Source organism: Sceloporus occidentalis, unplaced genomic scaffold, assembly GCF_023333645.1.
Source record: "Sceloporus occidentalis isolate IW3139 unplaced genomic scaffold, rSceOcc1.0.p SCAF_2, whole genome shotgun sequence".
Classification (NCBI taxonomy): domain Eukaryota; kingdom Metazoa; phylum Chordata; class Lepidosauria; order Squamata; family Phrynosomatidae; genus Sceloporus; species Sceloporus occidentalis.
In genome coordinates, this window is record NW_028316982.1 from 145,309,141 (window position 1) to 145,331,128 (window position 21,988).

Below are 21,988 nucleotides of genomic sequence, written 5' to 3' on the forward strand. Positions count from 1 at the left end.
TTTCATGATCTCCCAAACCCTGACCTTAACATTCCCATCCAAAATAAAATACCATTAAATTATTGGACAGTTGTCATTAAAAACAGGGATAGTAGTCAAAGCCCGATGTTTGTGAAGAATAAGAATAAGGCTTCTATTAAAACTATCATTCCCATTTCTGATCCCTTTTAAAACCCTTGTTCCCCAGAAGGAGCAGAGCTGTGTAATAAGAAAACCCTCTCAGAAAAGAGACACACTTCCTCCCTTTTGGCCCAAGGAGCCTGGCCTCCTTCTCTCTCTGGAGCCTCAGGAGAGAAAGAGGAGCCTCAAGCAGCACAAAATGGCCAACACTCTCACCAGGCATTGAATGGCCATGTGAGATGGCTTCCGCCTCTCTCTCCCAGCCCCCAAAGCCCAGCCTCCCCACTGCCCCTGAGTCCCCTGCCCCCCCTTCCTCAGACCCCCACAGGCTCCTTCCTTTCTTCCTTCACCCCAAAATGGAGGGCCAGAGGCACAAAGAGACACACTTCCTTTTGGTCCAAGGAGCCTGACCTCCTGCTCTCTCTGGAGCCTCAGGAGAGAAAGAGAGGCCTCTGTTCAACTGAGGCCTCAGAGAAGGTTCTGGAAAATTATTCCCCAAAGTCACAAGCAGCACAAAATGGCCGCTGCAAAGACAAAATGGCCGCCTGTGCCTCAGCGCTTGGCAGTTTGAGGCCTTTAGGGAAGCCAAAATGGAGGATGAAAGGGCCCCAAAGTCAGAAGGGTCCGCAAATAGGATTCCTGAACCTAAACAATCCAGAAAGGTTTTCCTGATCACACACGATGGATGAGAGAACACAAAAAGTCCCCAAACAGGATTTCCAAACCTTAACAACACCTAAACATTTTCCTGATGCTATTGAAAGGAGGAACCTGATCCCCTCCTTAATTACAATCAATAGTGAAAGATATTAATATTAAGTGTGCCCATCATCCACAGCTCAGGTCTTGACCGCTCAGGGAGGCCAGTCCAGCGTCCGTCCTCCTTTCCTAACGCATTCCTCCTCTTTTCCCCAGCATCAGCCCCTTTCCCAAGAAGGCTGCATCTGCACTATAGAAATAAGGCACTTTGACACCGCTTTAACTGCTCAGTGCTATGGAATCCTGGGATTTTATCTTTGGGACACTTAGCCTTCTCTGCCAGAGAGCTCTCATGCCACAACAAACTACAAGTCCCAGGATTCCACAGATGGAACCAGGAGAGTTAAAGTGGTTTTGATTGGGATTATTTCTGTAGTGCAGATACAGCCTCAGTCTGTTTTAAAAGGATAGAAGCACCCAAGTCGAATTTTTATCCTTTTAAAAATGATTTTGCTTTTTTAAATTAAAACTAGTTTGTTTTTCTGTCTAATCCTTATTCTTCTTGTTGTTGTTGTTTGTATGTATCATTCTTGGTCATATGAGATGGTCTGGTGTCTCGCCTTCCTTCTTGCCTGAAAATCTATCCATAAGAAAACTGGGGAGACTTTTAAAACCTCCCAAAGGAGGTACTTTTGGCCTTTTGGGGGGCAGCCTCCTCTTGGAAGCCAAAGCCCAATGTTTGTAAAGAGGAAGAATAAGACTTGTATTAAAAGTATCATTCCCATTTCTGATCCCTTTTAAAACCCTTGTTCCCCAGAAGGAGCAGAGCTGTGTAATAAGAAAACCCTCTCAGAAAAGAGACACAAAGGGACACACTTCCTCCCTTTTGGCCCAAGGAGCCTGGCCTCCTTCTCTCTGTGGAGCCTCAGGAGAGAAAGAGAGGCCTCAGAGAAGGTTCTGGAACATTATTCCCCACACTCACAAGCAGCACACAAAATGGCTGCCGGAAAACAAAATGGCTGCTGGAAAACAAAATGGCCGCCAGAACACAAAATGGCCGCCAGAATGCAAACTGTGAGTCTGGGCAGTGGGCGGGGTCTTCCGGCTCCTCTGCCCCCATTGGCCAGCCTCAAGAGGAGGAGGAGGAGCTTCTGTTTCTCTATTTAGCTCTGGGTGCGGAAGAGTGAGTGAGGAGGAGAGAGACAGTCAAGGCCTGGAACTGTTAGGCTTCTCTGCTTTGCTGAGGTCTGCCTTGGGTCTGCTGCTGCTTTTCTTTGGCCTTGCCCTCAGGGTGAGGAGGCAAGGAGCCCAGCAGTCCTTCTAGGCATGGCCCACTCTCTCTGAAGGTGGGAGAGTGGGACTCCCCAAAGGGGATGGCTCTCCTGCTGTAGCTATGATGGTGGTGGTGATGGTGATATTTTGAGGGCTGTGGGGCAGGGATGGGGCTGCCTCCACCCCTTAATCATCATTAGTGCCACCACTCCTGGGCTTTCTTGCCTGAACCACTGTCATGGCCATGGCTCAGTGTCAGGGAGCTCTGGGAATTGCCTTTTGGTTTCCCATTTTAGCTGTTGTTAAGGTTCACAAATCCTGACTTTGGGGCCCCTTCATCCTCCATTTTGCCTTCCCTGAAGGCCTCAAACTGCCAAGCGCTGAGGCACAGGCAGCCATTTTGTTTTCCGGCAGCCATTTTGTTTTCCGGCAGCCATTTTGTTTTCCGGCAGCCATTTTGTGTGCTGCTTGTGAGTGTGGGGAAGAATGTTCCAGAACCTTCTCTGAGGCCTCTCTTTCTCTCCTGAGGCTCCAGAGAGAGAAGGAGGCCAGGCTCCTTGGGCCAAAAGGGAGGAAGTGTGTCTCTTTGTGTCTCTTTTCTGAGAGGGTTTTCTTATTACACAGCTCTGCTCCTTCTGGGGAACATGGTTTTAAAAGGGATCAGAAATGGGAATGATACTTTTAATACAAGTCTTATTCTTCCTCTTTACAAACATTGGGCTTTGGCTTCCAAGAGGAGGCTGCCCCCCAAACTAGGCCAAAAGTACCTCCTTTGGGAGATTTTAAAAGTCTCCCCAGTTTTCTTATGGATAGATTTTCAGGCAAGAAGGAAGGCGAGACACCAGACCATCTCATATGACCAAGAATGATACATACAAACAACAACAACAAGAAGAATAAGGATTAGACAGAAAAACAAACTAGTTTTAATTTAAAAAAGCAAAATCATTTTTAAAAGGATAAAAATTCGACTTGGGTGCTTCTATCCTTTTAAAACTGACTCAGGCTCTATCTCCGCTACAGAAACAATCCGGTTCGAAACCACTTTAACTCTCCTGGTTCCATCTGTGGAATCCTGGGACTTGTAGTTTGTTGTGGCATGAGAGCTATCTGCAGAGAAGGCTAAGTGTCCCAAAGGTAAAATCCCAGGATTCCATAGCACTGAGCAGTTAAAGCGGTGTCAAAGTGCCTTATTTCTATAGTGCAGATGCAGCCTTCTTGGGAAAGGGGCTGATGCTGGGGAAAAGAGGAGGAATGCATTAGGAAAGGAGGACGGACGCTGGACTGGCCTCCCTGAGCGGTCAAGACCTGAGCTGTGGATGATGGGCACACTTAATATTAATATCTTTCACTATTGATTGTAATTAAGGAGGGGATCAGGTTCCTCCTTTCAATAGCATCAGGAAAATGTTTAGGTGTTGTTAAGGTTTGGAAATCCTGTTTGGGGACTTTTTGTGTTCTCTCATCCATCGTGTGTGATCAGGAAAACCTTTCTGGATTGTTTAGGTTCAGGAATCCTGTTTGCAGACCCTTCTGACTTTGGGGCCCTTTCATCCTCCATTTTGGCTTCCCTAAAGGCATCAAACTGCCAACTGCCAAGCGCTGAGGCACAGGCGGCCATTTTATCTTTGCAGCGGCCATTTTGTCCTGCTTGTGACTTTGGGGAATAATTTTCCAGAACCTTCTCTGAGGCCTCAGTTGAACAGAGGCCTCTCTTTCTCTCCTGAGGCTCCAGAGAGAGCAGGAGGTCAGGCTCCTTGGACCAAAAGGAAGTGTGTCTCTTTGTGCCTCTGGTCCTCCATTTTGGGGCGAAGGAAGAAAGGAAGGAGCCTGTGGGGGTCTGAGGAAGGGGAGGCCGGGGACTCAGGGGCAGTGGGGAGGCTGGGCTTTGGGAGCTGGTGAGAGTGTTGGGTGCGAGGTACTGGAGACGAATCCAGCTGTGTTTTTGTAGCCAGAAGCAAAACGAAGACATCTTCCTCTGAGGGCCACTGGGAAGGTCAGGAGGTTTCAGCAAATGATGCACTCATTTCACATCTAGCTACGGGGACATAACCAGGGCCCTCTCCAATTTCCCACGCCCTAATCCCCCACGACTAATATGGCATGGCGTATCTGTTGTGTAGGGGAGCTGCAGTGAATCTATGCTAGGTCCAGGGGGCTTTGTTCGGTGCAGAGGGAGGAAGGGGATACCCACCTCTGCATGGGGCCAAAGGTGGCATATGTCACCTGCGTATGTCCCCAGCAGGATGCTGTTCTCTTTGTCTTTGACTGCTGCAGGGTTTCTTGCCAAGCCAATCCTAACCCTGGTCCCTGGTCCCTTTTCTCAGGACCTTCATCTTGGCTTCCTTATACACGGCTTTGGGGCCTCTCTTGCTGGAAGTGACCCAAGTGCAGGACCACCAGGACCCCTGCCCACCTGATGGCTGACAGAGAGGCCAACCAGAGGGAGCTGGGCTCCAAGAGAAAGAGGCTACCGAGGTACAACAGCTCTTTGGTGAGTCACTATCCAAATAATAATAATAATAATAATAATAATAATAATAATAATAATAATATTTATTTACTTATACCCCGCTCTTCAGCCAGAAGGCTATCAAATTGTTAATTGGACATTTCCCTGCCCTTAGGCTTACAATCTAAAGAGACAAGAAACAAAAGGAGAAGGGAATGGCAGTGGGGAAGGGGGAAAGTCCAGCAGGTCTTCACTCCCTCTTATGCCTGGACCAGGGCAGATGGACTGGAGGGAGGGCCCTTCTTATTATTTTTTATCTACAATGCCCATCAGGCCTAGCCAACATTGCCGCAGGTGAAGGATTATGAGAGCTATAGTCCTCAAATAGCTGGAGGGTGCAATTCCCCATTTCAGTTTTAAAAGATGGGGCATTTTAAACATTATTAGACTGGCAGTGGTGAGATGAGGATGTTCTCTCAGCTTCATCTGGGTCACTGCTGGGCCAATTTATGAAAGGAATGAAATACAATACTGTCCGAGTTTGGCAGAGACAGTCCTGGTTAATCCTCTGTCACCCCATTATTTCGGGGGCGTTTAAAATGTCCTGGTTTCTCTCTTCTCCCACTTTCCCCTTTCTTCAGCTGACTCCAGTTTCTGCATAATGAATGCCAAGGAGTTTGCACCCCATCAACTCAAACATGGGGAAAGGCGAAGAAAGAAGGGGGCAGGGACATGTCCTTGCTAGGAGTCTGAGGCAAAAGCAAAGTGCTGTGCCCTTCCCCGCTTGTGTGATCTTCCTCATAAACAACTTTGACCATCTTCACCACTTTCTGGCGTTGCTTGTCCACATGCGTCTTGTTTTTTCCATCTGTGAAATGTTGGGGGATAAGGGAGAATGTCTCCAGATCTAAATTGGGGGTGGCCCCATGGCCCTCAAGCCTACAGTGCTGCCCAGAACTGCTTTTTAGAAATGACGTTTGCCTCTGAAATTTGGCAACAAATGGCTAAATGCACTATAATCTTTGGAAGCCAAATGTACTATACGTATCAGGATAGTCAGTATGCTAATCGGTTATCAGTAACCCAGCTATGGTCTAAATTATATTCTGGATTATATTGTATATTACAAACTAGGTCTCAAAGGCAGTAGCTTTTCTCTTGCTAACAGAATTTAAAGTTTATTTTCTGGACTAAATTATGAGGTGATCAAATAATTTTTGGGATGCATCATGTGCTTCTCCCTCCCCTTTTATTAGTCATTCTCTGGATGAGGGCTATTTTCTATTGCAGGTGACCTTTGCGGATGTGGCGGTATATTTCACTGAGGAGGAATGGAAACTGTTGACAAACAAGCAAAGACTTATGTACAATGATGTGATGATGGAGAATTACGAGAATGTGGCCTCTGTGGGTAAGGAAGCTCAATTCATTGCCCTTACTATGAAGACTGAGGGCCCTTTCATTCTAGATTATCATGGCACTGTGATTCCACTTTAGAATTATAGTATCACAGAGCTGGAATAGATCACAAGGACCATCTGGTTCAACCCCTTGCCATGCAGGAGACACATTGAAAGCATCCTCGACAGATGGCCACCCAGCCTTTGTTTACAGACCTTCAAAGACCCTTAAAGACCTTCAAAGAAGGAGAACTTTAGAAATTATTAATAATAATGATAATAATAATAATGAGACGCCACCATGCTTTGAGGGGGTATATTCCACTGTGTCATAGCTCAGGAAGTTCCTTCTAATGTTTCGGTAGAACCTGTGGCTTCAGTCCAGTGTCCTTTGCTCTAGAGGTCTGAAACCAGATTGAATGCAATGGGTGTTTGGTGCAAATACAGTGGGCCCTCGCCTTACACAGGTATCCGTTCCGGATCCGTCCGCGTAAGGCGAATTCCACCTATGCTCAAGCCCCATTGTAAACAATGGAGCTCGTGCGCAGCGGGGCGCAACAGGTGCACGCGTCCATTCTATTGAATGGGACGCAACGCCCATTCCACCGCGCGCATGCCACGTGGCTTGAGCGCGTATGCTCAAGCCACGTAAAGCGTGCCCGCGTATGACGCGGGAGCGGTGTATATCAGACATAAAGGGTTAGCACACTGGCTCTTATGTCCTTCTTGGTTCTGAATTCTGATTGTGTTCACAATCTGAGGGGGATGCTCCAGATGCAGCTCAACAATAACATAGCAGAATACGGAAGCAAATACCCAGATATAGATATTGATATTGAGCTGCATACTGTATTGGCTGTGAGTCATATCCTGGTGCCAAACAGCATGAAGTGACCTCTGCAGTAAGCTAGCATCATGTGTTCCAACTCAGCACTGTCAATCAAAGTATTTTTGCACATGTTTCATGGGATGTCCTTTGACTATCTGCTTCCACTGATTCCTTCAAGGCAGTCCCCATACAGTCTCTTTGCTAGCTCGTGTGAGTAAGGATACAGTCGTTCTATGGATTTAGGGGCATAAACAGCAGGGTCACGCTTGGCTTTCTCACAGCAACTTTATTAATTTAATCTAAAATAAGGAGGGGTTAATGAGGGCTAAATCATGGTGTAACAACCTCCTTTCTTAACTCTGATTTTCAGTCTTAACTGTCATTGTGCTTCTTTACAGAAGAACATTTGATTCATGAGAGAGTCCAGACAGGAAAGAAGTCACATAAATGCCAGAACTGCGGGAAACGTTTTGCTTACAAGTCAATCCTTGTCATTCATCTGAGAGTCCACACCAGAGAGAAGCCACACAAATGCCAGCATTGTGGCAAATGTTTTTCTTGGAAGTCATACCTAATGACACATGAGAAAGGTCACACTGGAGTGAAGCCATACAAATGCCAGCATTGTGTGAAATGTTTTTATCAGAAGTCACACTTAGTGACACATCAGAGAGTCCACAGAGGAGAGAAGCCATACAAATGCCAGCGTTGTGGGAAAGGTTTTTCTCAGAAGTCAGTCCTAGTGAGACATCAGAGAGTCCACACAGGGGAGAAGCCATACAAATGCCAGCATTGTGCGAAATGTTTTTCTTTGAAGTCAGTCCTAGTGACACATCAGAGAGTCCACCCAGGAGAGAAGCCATACAAATGCCAGCATTGTAGGAAATGTTTTTCTTTGAAGTCAAACCTAGTGACGCATCAGATTGTCCACACAGGGGAGAAGCCATACAAATGCCAGCGTTGTGGGAAAGGTTTTTCTCAGAAGTCATACCTAGGGAGACATCAGAGAGTCCACACAGGAGAGAAGCCATATAAATGCCAGCATTGTAGGAAATGTTTTTCTTTGAAGTCAAACCTAGTGAAACATCAGATTGTCCACACAGGGGAGAAGCCATACAAATGCCAGCGTTGTGGGAAAGGTTTTTCTCAGAAGTCACACCTAGGGAGACATCAGAGAGTCCATACAGGAGAGAAGCCATACAAATGCCAGCATTGTGGGAAATGTTTTTCTTTGAAGTCAGTCCTAGTGACACATCAGAGAGTCCACACAGGAGAGAAGCCATACAAATGCCAGCATTGTAGGAAATGTTTTTCTTTGAAGTCAAACCTAGTGAAACATCAGATTGTCCACACAGGGGAGAAGCCATACAAATGCCAGCGTTGTGGGAAAGGTTTTTCTCAGAAGTCACACCTAGGGAGACATCAGAGAGTCCACACAGGAGAGAAGCAATACAAATGCCAGCATTGTAGGAAATGTTTTTCTTTGAAGTCAAACCTAGTGACACATCAGATTGTCCACACAGGGGAGAAGCCATACAAATGCCAGCATTGTGGGAAATGTTTTTCTATGAAGTCAATCCTAGTGACACATCAGAAGGTCCACACAGGAGAGAAGCCATACAAATGCCAGCATTGTGAGAAAAGTTTTTCTCAGAAGTCAAACCTAGTGAGACATCATATTGTCCACACAGGGGAGAAGCCACACAAATCTCAGCAGTGAACTAACATTATTTTTGTCAACAAGGAATATAAAAATATATATTTTAATTCAGTGGGGCTAAGGAAAGGCCTTTGTGATTTTGTTTATAAGGTTTGTCTGTCCATATGTCTGTTTGTGTTTTAAAGGTGTATTTTGTTAAGATTAGGTTTTAATTGCTAATAGTATAGATAGTTGTTTTGGTTTGTAAATTTGGGTGGGGTTTATGGCTTGTGGTATAGGTTAGATAGATGGGGGGCTGGGATTTGTTGTAGCTGGCTAGAAAGTTATGGGAATGATCGCTTTGGCAATGTGTGGGATGTTGGCTGAAGAAAGTTGGAGGCTGGTATTAGGAGAAAGGGGGCTAGTTTCTGGGAATGGCAAACGTGGCCTTGTTATCTGTGGGGCATACACTATGGGAATTGGAGGTGGGGGCTAGGTTTGGAAGAGGGTGGAGTTTTAGGTGTTGGGGTTTTAATGTATTGTTTGTCTTGAAGTGGGCAGTTCTGACTTAAACACTGAATTCCTGACTCTGTGTTCTTAGTAAAGTTCTTTGCTATTTCAAAACACTGGACTCTATGATGCACAGAAGTTCTGAATTTGCGCAAAACTGACCCTTTCCTCTCTCCTCAGTCCTCAGCTCCATTCCCATCCATACGAACAGCAGAGGCAAACACACACACAGACACACACACACACACACACACACAGGATACACAGAGAGAGCTTGATTTCCAAAGCAGAGCCTTCCTTTCCTGCCTTTCCCTCCTTAGTGCAGCTTGGCACCTTGGGCTCCATTGCAGTCTCCTCAAAGGAAGAAAGGAGGGATGGAAAGGGAGGCCGCTGAACCCCCGGCGCATACCTTCCTTTCCCACAAAAGCCTTAGTGGAATAAGCAGCAGCAGAGGGGATAATAGACGATTCCCTGCTCTCAGGCTTACAATCTTTAAAAATCCAAAATGTGTAACATATACATTTTAAATAATAGCCAAACCCTAACCCTCCCTCCCCCACCCCAGTCCCAATTACGCAAGTAAATGATGTAGTATAAATTAAAATAGAGATAAGAAAAAGGAAAAGGGGGCTAAAATTAGGGTGTAGAGGCTGAGGGGAGAACTTGTCTCTATGCAGGGTAGCTGGGGTATCGGTATTAATATCAGTGTCAATTGACAGTGATAAGAGGGGGGGAGCTAATCTGGAAACGCCTGCCGAAAGAGATCCGTCTTAACAGCCTTTTTAAAGGCTTGTAAGGCGGTGATGTGATTACCTGGATTCATTTTGAGTTTGTTTTCCCTCATCCAGTCCATTACTGCCTTAAAACAGTCATTCAGAGAGAGATGCCATCCTTAGTTACTGCGTCAGTCCGAGACGTAGAGAAACATATTTGGGTGTCATCAGCGTACTTGTAAACGCTTGAAAACACCCACCGGCCTATACGCGGTGTAAAACACATTTAGGGCACCTTCCTGGTAGGATTTTTCTTGAACTGCTTCCCATATAATATATCTTCTTTGAAAGATTATAACCATTGCGTCTTTTAAAGGGGAAAACTGTAAATATCCATGGCCGTGAAAGAGGTGCATAAATGTACACATGGGGTGGAGAAAGCGGAAGAAGATGCGGGTTTCTCCCTCTTTCATAATAGCTGATCTTCAGGTCATTTGGAGGAGCTAGCAAGCTCAGGACAACAACTTTATTGATCGGTTTCCAACATTTCTAAGTTTGCAAGGCGACATTATAGATGACTAGAAATTGGCGTGTACATTATTGAGATTCCCATGGCTTCATTTAGTATATATTTTAACAAGGAACAATAGAGAATCGTAGAATGGTAGAGTTGGAAGAGACCACAAGGGCCATCCAGTCCAACCCCCTGCCATGGAGGAAATCACAATCAAAGCATCCCCAAGAGATGGCCCTCAAGTCTCCGTCGAAAGACCTCCAAGGAAGGAGACTCCACCACTCTCCGAGGAAGGAATGTGTTCCACTTTCCAAGAGCCCTTACTATCAGGAAGTTCCTCCTAATGTTGAGGTGGAATCTCTTTCCCTGTAGCTTGCATTCTTTGTTCCATGTTCTAGTCTCTGGAACAACAGAAAACAAGCTTGCTCCCTCCTCAATATGATATCCCTTCAAATATTTAAACAGGGCTATCATATCACCTCTTCGCCTTCTCTTCTCCAGGCTAAATATCCCCAGTTCCCTTAGTCGTTTCTCATATAGCATGGCTTCTAGCCCCTTCACCATTTTAGTCGCCCTCCCTTGGACACGCTTCAGTTTCTCAACATCCTTTTTGAATGGTGGTGCCCAGAACTGGACACAGTATTCCAGCTGAGGCTTGCCCAAAGCAGAATACATTGGTGCTATTACTTCCCTTGATCTAGACACTATACTTTTATTGATGCAGCCTAAAATCGCATTGGTCCTTTTAGCTGCCGCATGGCACTGTTGACTGATGCTCATCTTGTGGTCTCCTTGGACTACTAGACCCCTTTTGCATGTCGTCTCATTCAGCCAGGTGTCCCCCACCCTATATCTATGCGTTTCGTTTTTCCGCCCCGAGTGCAGTACCTTACATTTCCCCGTATCGAATTTCATTTTGTTAGCTTTAGCCCAGCTTTCTAGTCTATTCAGGTCATTTTGAATTTTGATCCTGTCCTCTGGGGTATTTGCTATTCCTCCTAATTTGGTGTCATCTGCAAATTTGATAAGTATGCCCCCAATTCTGTCATCCAGGACACTGATAAAGATGTTGAATAGCACTGGGCCAAGGACAGAACCCTGCGGGACCCCACTGGTCACTTCTCTCCAGGATGAACAGGAGCCATTGTTTTGCACCCTTTGGGTTTGGCCAGTCAACCAATTACAAATCCATGCAACAGTAGCCTTGTCTAGCCCACATTTCAATAGCTTGTTTGCAAGAATGTCATGGGGAACCTTGTCAAAGGACTTACTGAAATCAAGATATACTATGTCCACACCATTCCCTTCATCTACCAAGCTGGTAATTCTATATATAAAAAAAGATACGATTTGTCTGGCATGACTTGTTTCTCTGAAACCCGTCTTGACTTTTTGTAATCATGCCATTGCCTTCTAGATGTTCACAGACTCTCTGCTTAATGATCTTCTCTAGAACCTTTCCTGCTATTGGTGTCAGACTAACTGGACGATAATTGTCGGGATCCTCCTTTTCCCCCTTTTCGAAACTGGGAGCAACGTTCGCCCTCCTCCAGTTTGCTGGGACTTCTCCTGTTCTCCAGGAGTTTTCAAAGATTATTGCCAATGCTTCTGATATTACATTTGCCAGGTTGTTTTTTTTTAACACCCTTGGATGTAGTTCATTTGGTCCTGGAGACTTATATTCACTTAGATGAACAAGGTATTCCTGTACTATCTCTTGACTTCTTCTGTGCTGAATTTCCCCTATTCTGTCCCCTCCTCCTTTATACTCATGTTTAGCACCCTTTGCCTTTTCTGAGAAGACTGAAGCAAAGAAGGTGTTGAGTAATTCTGCCTTTTCTCTCTCCTCTGTTAGCATTTTGCCATCATCTCCACGTAGTGGCCCTACCCTTTTCTTCTTCCTTTTGCTGCGGACGTACCCAAAAAAGCCCTTCTCGTTGTTCTTAATTCGTTATGTATTATTTTGTTTGTGGACTTTTTAGCGTGAGCCGCTCTGATTGTCTTGCTACAGAAGAGTGAGATAGATATCCACGTTTGATTGATTGATTGATTGATTGATTATTTAACCGCTCTAGCAAGCCTGAATTCATTCTGCGCTTGAGCTTTTCTGACTTACCTCTACATGTGCTGGCTATTAGTTTGAATTCCTTAAGGGTGATTTTCCCATTTTACCATTTCTTATACATGTTCCATTTAAAACTTAGCTCTGTTGAAAGTTCTGGTTTCTTGAGACACCTCCCATTTTTCTTTCTCATTGGAAGTGTTTTAAATTGTGACTTCAGTATCCCCCTTTTTAGAAACTCCCGTCCATCCTGAAATCCCTTCTCTTTTAGTATTCCTGACTGTCAGATCACCCCCAATATTTCTCTAAGTTGACTGAAATCAGCTCTCTTAAAGTCTGGAATGTGTGTCTGACTATGCCTGGCTTCTCCTTTCCACTGTCTAACAAACTCCAGGAGAACATGGTCACTTCCACCTAAGGATCCCACCACTTGCACCCCAGAAACCAAGTTATCCCTGTTGGTTAGGATCAGATCTAAAAGAGCTGACCCCTTTGTTGCCTCTTCCACCTTTTGGAAAATGAAATTGTCTTCCAGGCAAGTGAGGAATTTGCTAGACCTTGAGGTTTTGGCTGAGTATGACTTCCAGCAAATATCAGGAACATTGAATTGATTTCTCTTTAGTCAGGCCCTGTACAGAAAATGTATCAAAAGGGCTGGAGCATGGCTTTGGTGCGACTTCTGGACTCTTAGGATGCATGCATCATTGAAACACCACACCTCCACTGTGACTCGAAGCAGCTTTATTTTGGGCGTCTGTAACAGGCCAAAGTCAATGAAAAATTATAGCTGCACTGGTGTCTCATAGTCCAACAAGAGGAGGGGATAAATCATCCCACAGTTGTGGGTTTAGCCCCTGCCCTCACTTAGACTATATGTACTTACTTCTGGTGTATTACTTTGCAAAAGGACTAGTGTTATCCCTCGTTCTTGAGCTACACTCATAATGCAATTTAATCATATCATAATTTCTGGAAAAGGTACTTAAGTACAATAGCTAACTAGTTATTTGTAACCAATTACTTACAAACTCTGACATGTCCTCCCCTACCCCAAAATTATTGAGTACCTGTTTATTTGTTGCACAGCAAAATTCTTGTATCATTAAGTTTTTTTGTACAAAATAATACCCTCTTGCTATTATTGATGCAAAAAGACACCCTTGGTAGCTGCACTGTGCTCTGAAAATGCCCCTGTGTTTTGTGATGGAGAAATACATTGCTGAGTTTGTTCTAAGTCAGTGCAATGATACTTTAAAGTGCAGTATTGAGTAATACAGTTACTTTATTATATACTTCTTGGGGATACCACCTGACCAGGTATTGCACATATATATCACTGATATTTCTTTCTGCATTTTGGCTAAGGCATCTACAGTTCAAAACAGATTGAACAAATCATCCAGTTTGAGGCCACTTTAACTGCCCTGGCTCATCGCTGGGGAACGGTGGGGACTGTAGTTTTATGAGGCATTCGGCCTTCTCTGTCAGAGAACTCTGGGGCCACAATAAACTACAATTCCCAGGATTCCCTAGCACTGAGCCAGGGCAGTTTAAGCGGTCTCAAACTGGATTATTTATGCAGTGCGTTCTGGACCTCTGCCACTAATTTTAAAAAGGCTGTACTTAATATATGTGCAAAGAAAACATTTCACGCTTTATAGTACTCATGACACAACATTCATTGCTCACTGTGCTGAGGGCCTCAAATACGAAAGTTGGGAGGCATTCTTAAACACCTGGCGACACCCACCAGACACAATCCGAAAAGCTACAATGAATTGTGACTCCTTCTTTGCGTATGGTTTCATTGCACATTTAAGGTGTCCATCTTTACTGCTACAAACACAGAGTGTGACTCAGCATTGATGCACAGCATGTCATCCACGGAAGCTGATAAAGTCTCCAAAGATTACTGGCATGCATTAATTAAAAGGCATTAATTAAAAATGAACTGCCAGAAGGAAGTAGGGCTGCCAGCAACTATTACCCAGGACAACCATCAGGCCATGCAGCCTTCTTCAGGACTGACTCCTGGAAACTGAGGCAAAGAACAGGGAATGATGATGATGAATCATTGATTCAAAGCACACCGGCCTCCTTTGAACAACATTGCCTAATGGGAATTACCAGCTAGTCAAACAGGTGGCAAGGAGGACACCTTTGCTTTAGTCACATTTAGAGTTGCTATAATTTGCTAACACCAAAAACCAGGACAAAACGTAGATAAAGATGTAGGACAAAATTTGCCTGAAAATGTAAGACATTCAAGAAAAATGGAGGACACAACCAACTACAATATCTAGGTCCTCCAGTGCAACTCTATGGTCAAGTTTAACTTAGAGATTCCTAGAGAGGATGCTCTACTAGGCCTTTGTAGCTCCTCCAGTGCAATTCTATGGGGAGTGCCTGGAGGACCTAGAGATTCCTAGGGAGGTGTCCTTTCGGGTAAAAACGTCTTGCTTTTGTTATTCGTGGCCTTTTCCATATTCACAGGGGTCTTGTGCCCCTAACCCTGGTGAATACAGAGGGACAAATGTATATTGACATCCCAAGTGACATCTTTATAAGGCCAACCAAAATGCACAAAATATATGATGCAAGGTTTCGACGCTCCACTGGCTTATCAGGTAAAGGTGTTAAAAACCATACAGGAGAAACTATATATATATATATATATATATATATACAATGATTCCAAACACACTGCAGAAATAATCCAGTTTGAGACTGCTTTAACTGCCCTGGCTCAGTGCTAAGGAGTCCTGGGAACTGTAGTTTATTGCAGCCCCAAAGCTGTCTCTCTGACAGAGAAGGCTCATAGTTTCAGGAAACTACAGTTCCCAGGATTCCCTAGCCTAGAGCCAGGGCTGTCCAAGCTGTCTGAAGGTGGACTACTTCTGCTGTGTGTCTCTGAGTCAATGGCCCTAGGGTTTCCTCCAGGGGAGCCCAAGGTATCACAATGCACACTGCGCCCTCTAGAGGCCTCCAGAGGCCCTCCCTCAACCAAGGAGGGCGGGAGAACCCATTTAGGGTAACCGGGGGGGGGGACCAGAGACAGAGGCACCATCTATCCTGAGGAATCTCTCCCTCTTTCCCTTATTACTTAAATCAGGAGGTAATATTTCCTAAAAGGAGTGGGGGGAGAGGGACTCCTGTGGGGGGGGGGGAAGAAGAGGAGAATGAGTTTTTATTGTGTGGGCATTCCTCATAACCACCCCCCTGCTCGGGGATTGGTACAGTCCACGTCGTGTTCAGTCGAGGAGAGGGGAGGGGAGGGGAGGGGAGGGGAGGGGCGGGGCTGTGAGGAGGAGGAGGAGGAGGAGGCGGGGCTGCTCTAGGCTGGTGCTTTTCCAGGCAGAAGAGAAATAGAGAGAGAGTGAGCGCGCGCCCAGGGACGCACGAGCCACGACCATCCTCCTTTTTCAAACGGCTTTTCTTCCCCCCGCTTCCTGTTGAGCGCGAGCCATGGAACCTCACCGCTGGCTGCCCCTGGAGGCGAACCCTGACGTAAGCGCCTGGGACGGAGGGAGGGGGAGGGGGAGGGGGAGCAGAGCAGAGCCAAAAGGGCTCATAAAGGAACTGAAGGGAGGGAGGGAGGGAGGGGGTTCCCAGCCATGAAGAGCTGGAGCTTGGAGCCACTTTTTAACAAGACAGGGTCAAGATACTGCAGAAGGAGTATATCTATATATGATTCTCTCTCTCTCTCTCTCTCTCTCTCTCTCTATATATATATATATATATATTATAATATTATATATAATACTAATATATATATATATATATATATATATAATATTATATAATTATATATAGATATAGTATATATTATAATATAGATATATAATATTTTATTATAATATTATATATATATATATTATTTATATATAATATATATTTTATAATATATATATAGAGTATGTTTTATATATATTATAAATAACATATATATCATATATATATAATATTTTATAATGTGTATATATATATATGTTGTATATTTTATATATATTATAAATAACATATATATTACTTATATATATATAAAATATATATTTTATAATATATATATTGTATATTTTATATATATTATTTATATATATAATACATATTTTATTAATTATATATATATTGTATATTTTATATAATAAATAACATATATATTATTTATATATATAATATATATTTTATAATATATATGTTTTATATATATTATAAATAACATGTATATTATATATATATAATATTTTATAATGTATCTATATGTTGTATATTTTATATATATTATAAATAACATATATATTTTTTACGTATATATATATATATATATATGTTGTGTGTGAGCACCATTCTTTTCTGATTTTCATACAGTTCCTGCTTTCTGTCTGTTTTGCTTCAATTAATGCAAGTACTGCATTCCCTCCTGCCAGCATTCTTTAGTTTATACATTTATATTATTATTATTATTATTATTATTATGTATTTATGTCTTGAACCTTCTCTCTTTTAAAAAAAACAGAGAGAAGGCTCAAGATGTAAATACATAAAAATAAAATAATAATACAAATGCATAAACTAAAGAAGGCCAGTAAGAAGAATGCAGGAGTTGCATTGAAAGCAAAAGAGACTGAAAGCAGGAACATTACGAAAATCAGAAAAGCCCTAATAGTTTATTTTATATATCATTTAATATAAAAACATTGTAATTTAAGTATTGTTTCTATAATCCCATTGATATATTATAACCATCGCCTTTATAATTCGCTATAGCCTGTTCACTTGATTTGTTATTTTAATGGGTGGTTTTAAATCCTTCATTGTGTCATTGATGTTTTAGGGGAGGGTGGGATATTGGGACGTGGGATTATAGGTAATTTTTAACTTGTAAGCTGCCTCGATTGCCATAGACAGAGAAATAGGGTATAAATAAGGTTTTATTATTATTATATTACATGTGAGAGGAAGGATTGCTTCTTCAAAGGGAAAGGGAGTGTGGTGTAAAAAGTTTCAGAGAGAAGAAACAGATATCATTCAGCTGGACTTTGAAGATGAATGCTTATTTATTATCTATGTAGGAATGTAATGTTTATGATGTGGATTGTTACGGGGAGAAGGGGAGAGGCATTGTAAACACTAAAATATCCTTTGTGTGCATGCTATGTGGTGAAGGGGCTGCTGGAGTCGGTATTTTATAATGAAATATAATAATAATACTAATAATAATAATAGAAAGGAGGGTGGGTAGTGGCATGGTGCCAGAAGGAGTGGTGAGAGGAAGGTGGGAGGATGTAGGGGTTTTGGTGGGGGAACCTGAGAGGACTTGTTTTTAAGGGCTTTGGTTCTGAGAAAGACCTGGAGCTTGAACATTTCTTTGTATGTGTGTTCTTGTTTTTCAGGTCACGAACCAGGTGAGCAGCTCCTACCTGTTATTACCTGCCAGTCAGAGCATGGCCCCTCTTCTTCTCTGGGAGCGTCTGGGTCTTCTCCCGATAACCTTTCTGCTGTGTCATAGTGGAAACGAGGGAAATAGGGTGGCCTTCCAGATGTTGCTGGGCTGCATCTCCAAGAAACTGTCCTTTGTATAATCAACAGCCCGGTAGACATTGCCCACCTTTGTTTTGCGTTAAGGCAACAAGAGGAAGGACCCTACAATGTGGATTGAGTCATCTGCTTTCATGGACCTGCTTGAAGAGCAGGTGTAATGTAGTGGTTTGAGCATTGGACTAAGGTTTTCTTGGCGGGTTTCTTCAGAAGGGGTTTGGCATTACATTCCTCTGAAGCTGAGAGAGTGTGACTTGCCCAGGGTCACTCAGTGGGTTTCCATGGCTGAGAGGGGATTCAAACCCTGGTCTCCACTACACTACACTGGCTTTTCAAGAAGGCTGTAGCCCATGAAAGTGGATGACTCAATTCACGTTTTAGCGTCCTTACACTTCTTGATGTTGTTACAACCCCATAAATGAGAGCCCTCCAAATCATTTTATCTTCAGCAGCCCTACTCAGGTCTCACAGACTCAGGGCTGTGGCTTCCTCAACTGAGGCCATCCATCTGGGATGTGGCTTTTCTCTTTTCCTGATGCCTTACACCTTACCAAGTATTATTGCCTTTTCTAGTGAACCATGTCTTTTCATGATGTGGCCAAAACATGACAGCCTCAGTTTAGTCATCTTGGCTTCTGGGGAGAGTTCATCTCTTCCACACTGCACAATTATAGCACTATGGTTCCACTTTGATTTCCATGGCAGCATCCCATGGGATCCTGGGATTGGCAGTTGAGGGAAGGGCCTTTAGAGCTCCTTTGGTGCCTCTGACCAAACTGTAGACCCCATGATTCCATAGGAGGCCACTGTGGCAGCTAAGGTGAAATCATGGCCATATATAAATGACAACTCCCAGCATTCCTGACCAATAATCATGCTGGCTGAGAGTGATGGGAGTTAATCTGAAATACCTTGGAAGGCCCCACCTAATACATGGCAAGCTTTATAGTTAGAATGTAAGGTATTCTGGACTAAAGTGTCAGCTTTTCTGAAACCAACCTTTGTTCTATCTTTAATAAATTAGGACCTTTACATGTTAAAAATAAAATGGTTTGTGAATGGAGGTCTCTCTTCTCTAGCAGCTGGATTAATAATATATGAAATATGATCAAGCTAGTACTTTAATTATGGGTACATGGGTCAGCATAAGTTTACCTGAAGTCCTGTCTACAATTATATAGCTTTATAACTTTCTAGCATTAGAAAAGTGTCTAAATATTGATCACTTCAATTTTAGTGGTTACTGTTTTAAAATTGTGGTTACTTTGTGTAATTTTCTCTGCTTGCTGTCAAATCTTATTGATTCGATAATTTCCTTATTTTGGCTCGCTCTGACTTCATAATTTCTCTTCCATAATTCCCTTTAACATGTTTCATCCCTTCTGCATATACTGTATAAGCTATCTAGATAGTATCATGCCATTTCTGTAATCTGTCATACCTATAAGACGTCTCACTGTGTCCTGTATGACCAGTCCTAAGTGACACTGGGAAGTGTGCTTCCGTAATGCTTAGGCAATGCCTCAGTTTTGTAGAGAGGGACAGCAATTAAAAGATGATGGCGCTGATGTGGGAAGAAGATTAATTCTGACATGTGTGCATAAGGAATGAAGGTGAGGAGTAAGCTTTAAAAATATGGCAACACCTAGAATATACTTGATTATTAATTATATAGAACTCCACACATTTTTTTTTCATTCGGTTTATTTTGTCACCAACTTCAATGGAGGAAGCTCCTAGTTAACTAAGGACCTGAACATTTAGCTGCTTCAGGTCACTTTGGAGGTATTCTGTTCAAATGGCACACACATCTTAAGAGGCCAGAAGCTGTGCCAAAGCTGTGCTCTAGGCCTTAGGACTCGAGTGTGGCTTTGGTGCGGCTTCCTTAGGACGCATGCAGCATTTAAAGAGCATAACCTCCAAAGTGACCTGAAGCAGCTTTATTTTGGCCTGTCTGTTTGGGCCCATAGTTATAAAGTAGCCTTCTGCAACTTGGTGTTCTCCAGATGTTTTCATCTGCAGCTTGCATTATTCCTGCCCATTTACCCTACTGGGTAGGAATGATGTGAATTAGGGTATCCCAGTATATCTCGGGATATCAGAATAGAGAAGGCAGAATAATAGATATAGGGGAAAGGTAAGAATCATGTCATCTTCCAGATATTGAATTGCAACTCCCAGCATTCATCACCATTGGCTATGATGACTAAGGATACTGGGAGTTGCATTTCAGCAGTGTCTAAGATGCACATTTTCCACCCTTGGTATAGAGCCATCAAGAGTGTGACGTTTGAGAATGCTGTCCCTAAAGAAGCTGAGATGAGGAATTTAATTTGTATTTGGTTTCAGCTAAATACATTAATACGGAAGAATTCTTTTTTGTGAGACGGTTATCTCTATATACTGTGTAGGGGTTAGAAAGGCGTTGTTCAAGATTGTCCCAGAGAAAGCAAAAAGAAGGGAAGAGTTGACTGGTGTTCTGACAATGCTGAAATGATTCTTTCTAGCATGCTCAGAAATCTAATGCATCAGCACATTTGCTTCATAAAGGAACTTTCCTTTAAGTCTGTTGGGCAGGCTAGTTTTGATTTCCATGTAGATTTCCATGCAACAATTGTTGTTTATGCAGAGCCAGCCATGTACTTTGTAGCAGTTTATAAGCAAAATGAAACTAAAAACAAAAAGCCCTGACCCAGCTTAGTTTTACAGTGTCAATTAAGAGATAACAGAATGTGAGTAGCGAGAAACCTTGGTAGCAGGGCATGGCTATGAACAGAAGAAGTTAACATGTACTTAAGAATTTAATGGCAGCTCAGGATTAGAATTAAAGGGCTAAGCTGAAGTTCTTGTGGAAAATGTGGGTTTACCTGTGTAGCAGTTATTCTCATTTATGTGCCTGCACTGTAGGCTATATTTCAGAGGAAGGAACTGGCAGAACCACCACTGAGTGTTCAAGTCAACTAGTCAACTAGTGACTTGAAGGCACATATACACTTGTACATTGCTTATTGTAAAATTCCAAGCACTATGATCAGTCATGAAGCAAACTTTCCATTGGAATAAAGAAAATACTTTCTTCAAGCCTAATTATATAATCAGGACTGAAGCATTGTGACAGAAAGGAAAGGGTTAACCTTGAAGCAGTTACTCCTTTCTGCTGTTGCCATGTAAAACAAAAAGGCTTGCTAAAAACCCAAGAACCTCCCCTTGGTTCCAACAGAAGGCTTTTGACCAGACAACTATTATGCAAGTCTTTTGCTATGTGGTTGCATATGAGAAAGAAGATAAGAAAGAACTTGTGTGTTCTTCTTGCTTTGTGTCCCTCACAGTATTGTGTTTTTATATGAATAATTGTTTAATTCTATCCTAATATTTTAGCTCTCTGTGTTTTTATCTGTACCTACTTTTAATCCTCTTGTGTCCCAGTTTGGGGAGTAAGGTGCAATGTAAATTAAGTGCCTGAATGGTTTGCTAAATAATGTCTGAAGAGTATCTCCTGGATATGTCTTATGTAGTACTTGCTTTTTAATAATGAATGTCAGATTCCCATGTTGAGTTGCAAACTGCTTATACAGTGGGTCCTTGTTATACGCGGGGGATCCGTTCCAGACCCCCCCGCGTATAACAAAATCTGCGTATGCTCAAGTCCCATTTGTCCCAATGGCGGTGCGCGTGCACGCGCGCCGCCATTGGGACAAAAGTTCCTTCTCCCTCCCCTCCCCCGCTTCCCTCCTCCCTTCCCTCCCTGCCTCCCTCTCTTCCCTTCCCCTTACTTACCTTCTCGGCGCAGCGGCTTGGCCTCCGCCGCCCCGCTGCGGGGGAAGCCGGGTGGCAGCGGCGGCGGCGGAGGCCAAGCCTTGGCTTCCTTGCCGCCGCTGTGCAAGGGTGCGATGGCGGTGCTGGAGGGCTCTTGGCCCCCAACAGCACCGCCACCGGGCCTTTGCCACAGCGGCGGCGAGGGAGGAGGGCTGCCGTGCCGGAGGCTTTTAAGGCCTCCCGCGCCGGCATCCGGCCTCCTCCAGGCCGCCGCCGCTGCGGAAAGGGCGGGTGTCAGTGCTGGAGGCCAAGAGGCCCCAGCACCGATACCTGGCCCTTCCGTGGCCGCGGAGGCCTGGAGGAGGCCGGGTGTGGGTGCTGGAGGCCTCGCAGGCCTCTGCTGCTGCTGCCCTCCGCGCCTCCTCTTCCTCACCTCCGCGCCCAAAAAAGGCGTGGAGGTGGGGAAAAGGAGGCGCGGAGGGCA

General features: G+C 43.7%; 2 protein-coding genes across 4 annotated transcripts in view; both read left to right on the forward strand.

Moving 5' to 3' along the window:
* Positions 1-2,093: 2,093 nt before the first annotated feature.
* LOC149319114 (uncharacterized) lies at positions 2,094-8,997 on the forward strand. 2 transcript variants are annotated; one of them, XR_016279844.1, is made up of 5 exons: positions 2,094-2,165; positions 4,419-4,585; positions 5,834-5,954; positions 7,171-8,793; positions 8,917-8,997. XR_016279844.1 is itself a non-coding variant. In XM_089507970.1 (4 exons), the coding sequence occupies exons 2-4, from the start codon at positions 4,511-4,513 to the stop codon at positions 8,490-8,492; spliced, it is 1,518 nt and encodes a 505-aa protein (XP_089364096.1). In that variant the 5' UTR covers positions 2,094-2,165; positions 4,419-4,510; the 3' UTR covers positions 8,493-8,876. The 2 variants fall into 2 exon arrangements, 1 of the variants encoding a protein (XP_089364096.1); XM_089507970.1 differs by lacking the exon at positions 8,917-8,997 and having other exon boundaries at positions 7,171-8,876.
* Positions 8,998-17,529: 8,532 nt separating this feature from the next.
* Positions 17,530-21,988, forward strand: part of UCHL3 (ubiquitin C-terminal hydrolase L3) — a 35,253-nt gene continuing 30,794 nt past the window's right edge. Inside the window, exon 1 of one of the 2 annotated variants that reach the window (XM_089511133.1) lies at positions 17,530-17,803. Coding sequence is in view for 1 of the 2 variants with exons in the window: in XM_089511134.1 (XP_089367260.1) it covers positions 20,993-21,046 (54 nt within the window). In the remaining variant the exon portion in view is untranslated. Of the gene's footprint in view, positions 17,804-19,774; positions 21,047-21,988 lie in introns of those variants that run through there. The other variant, XM_089511134.1, reaches the window with a different exon arrangement.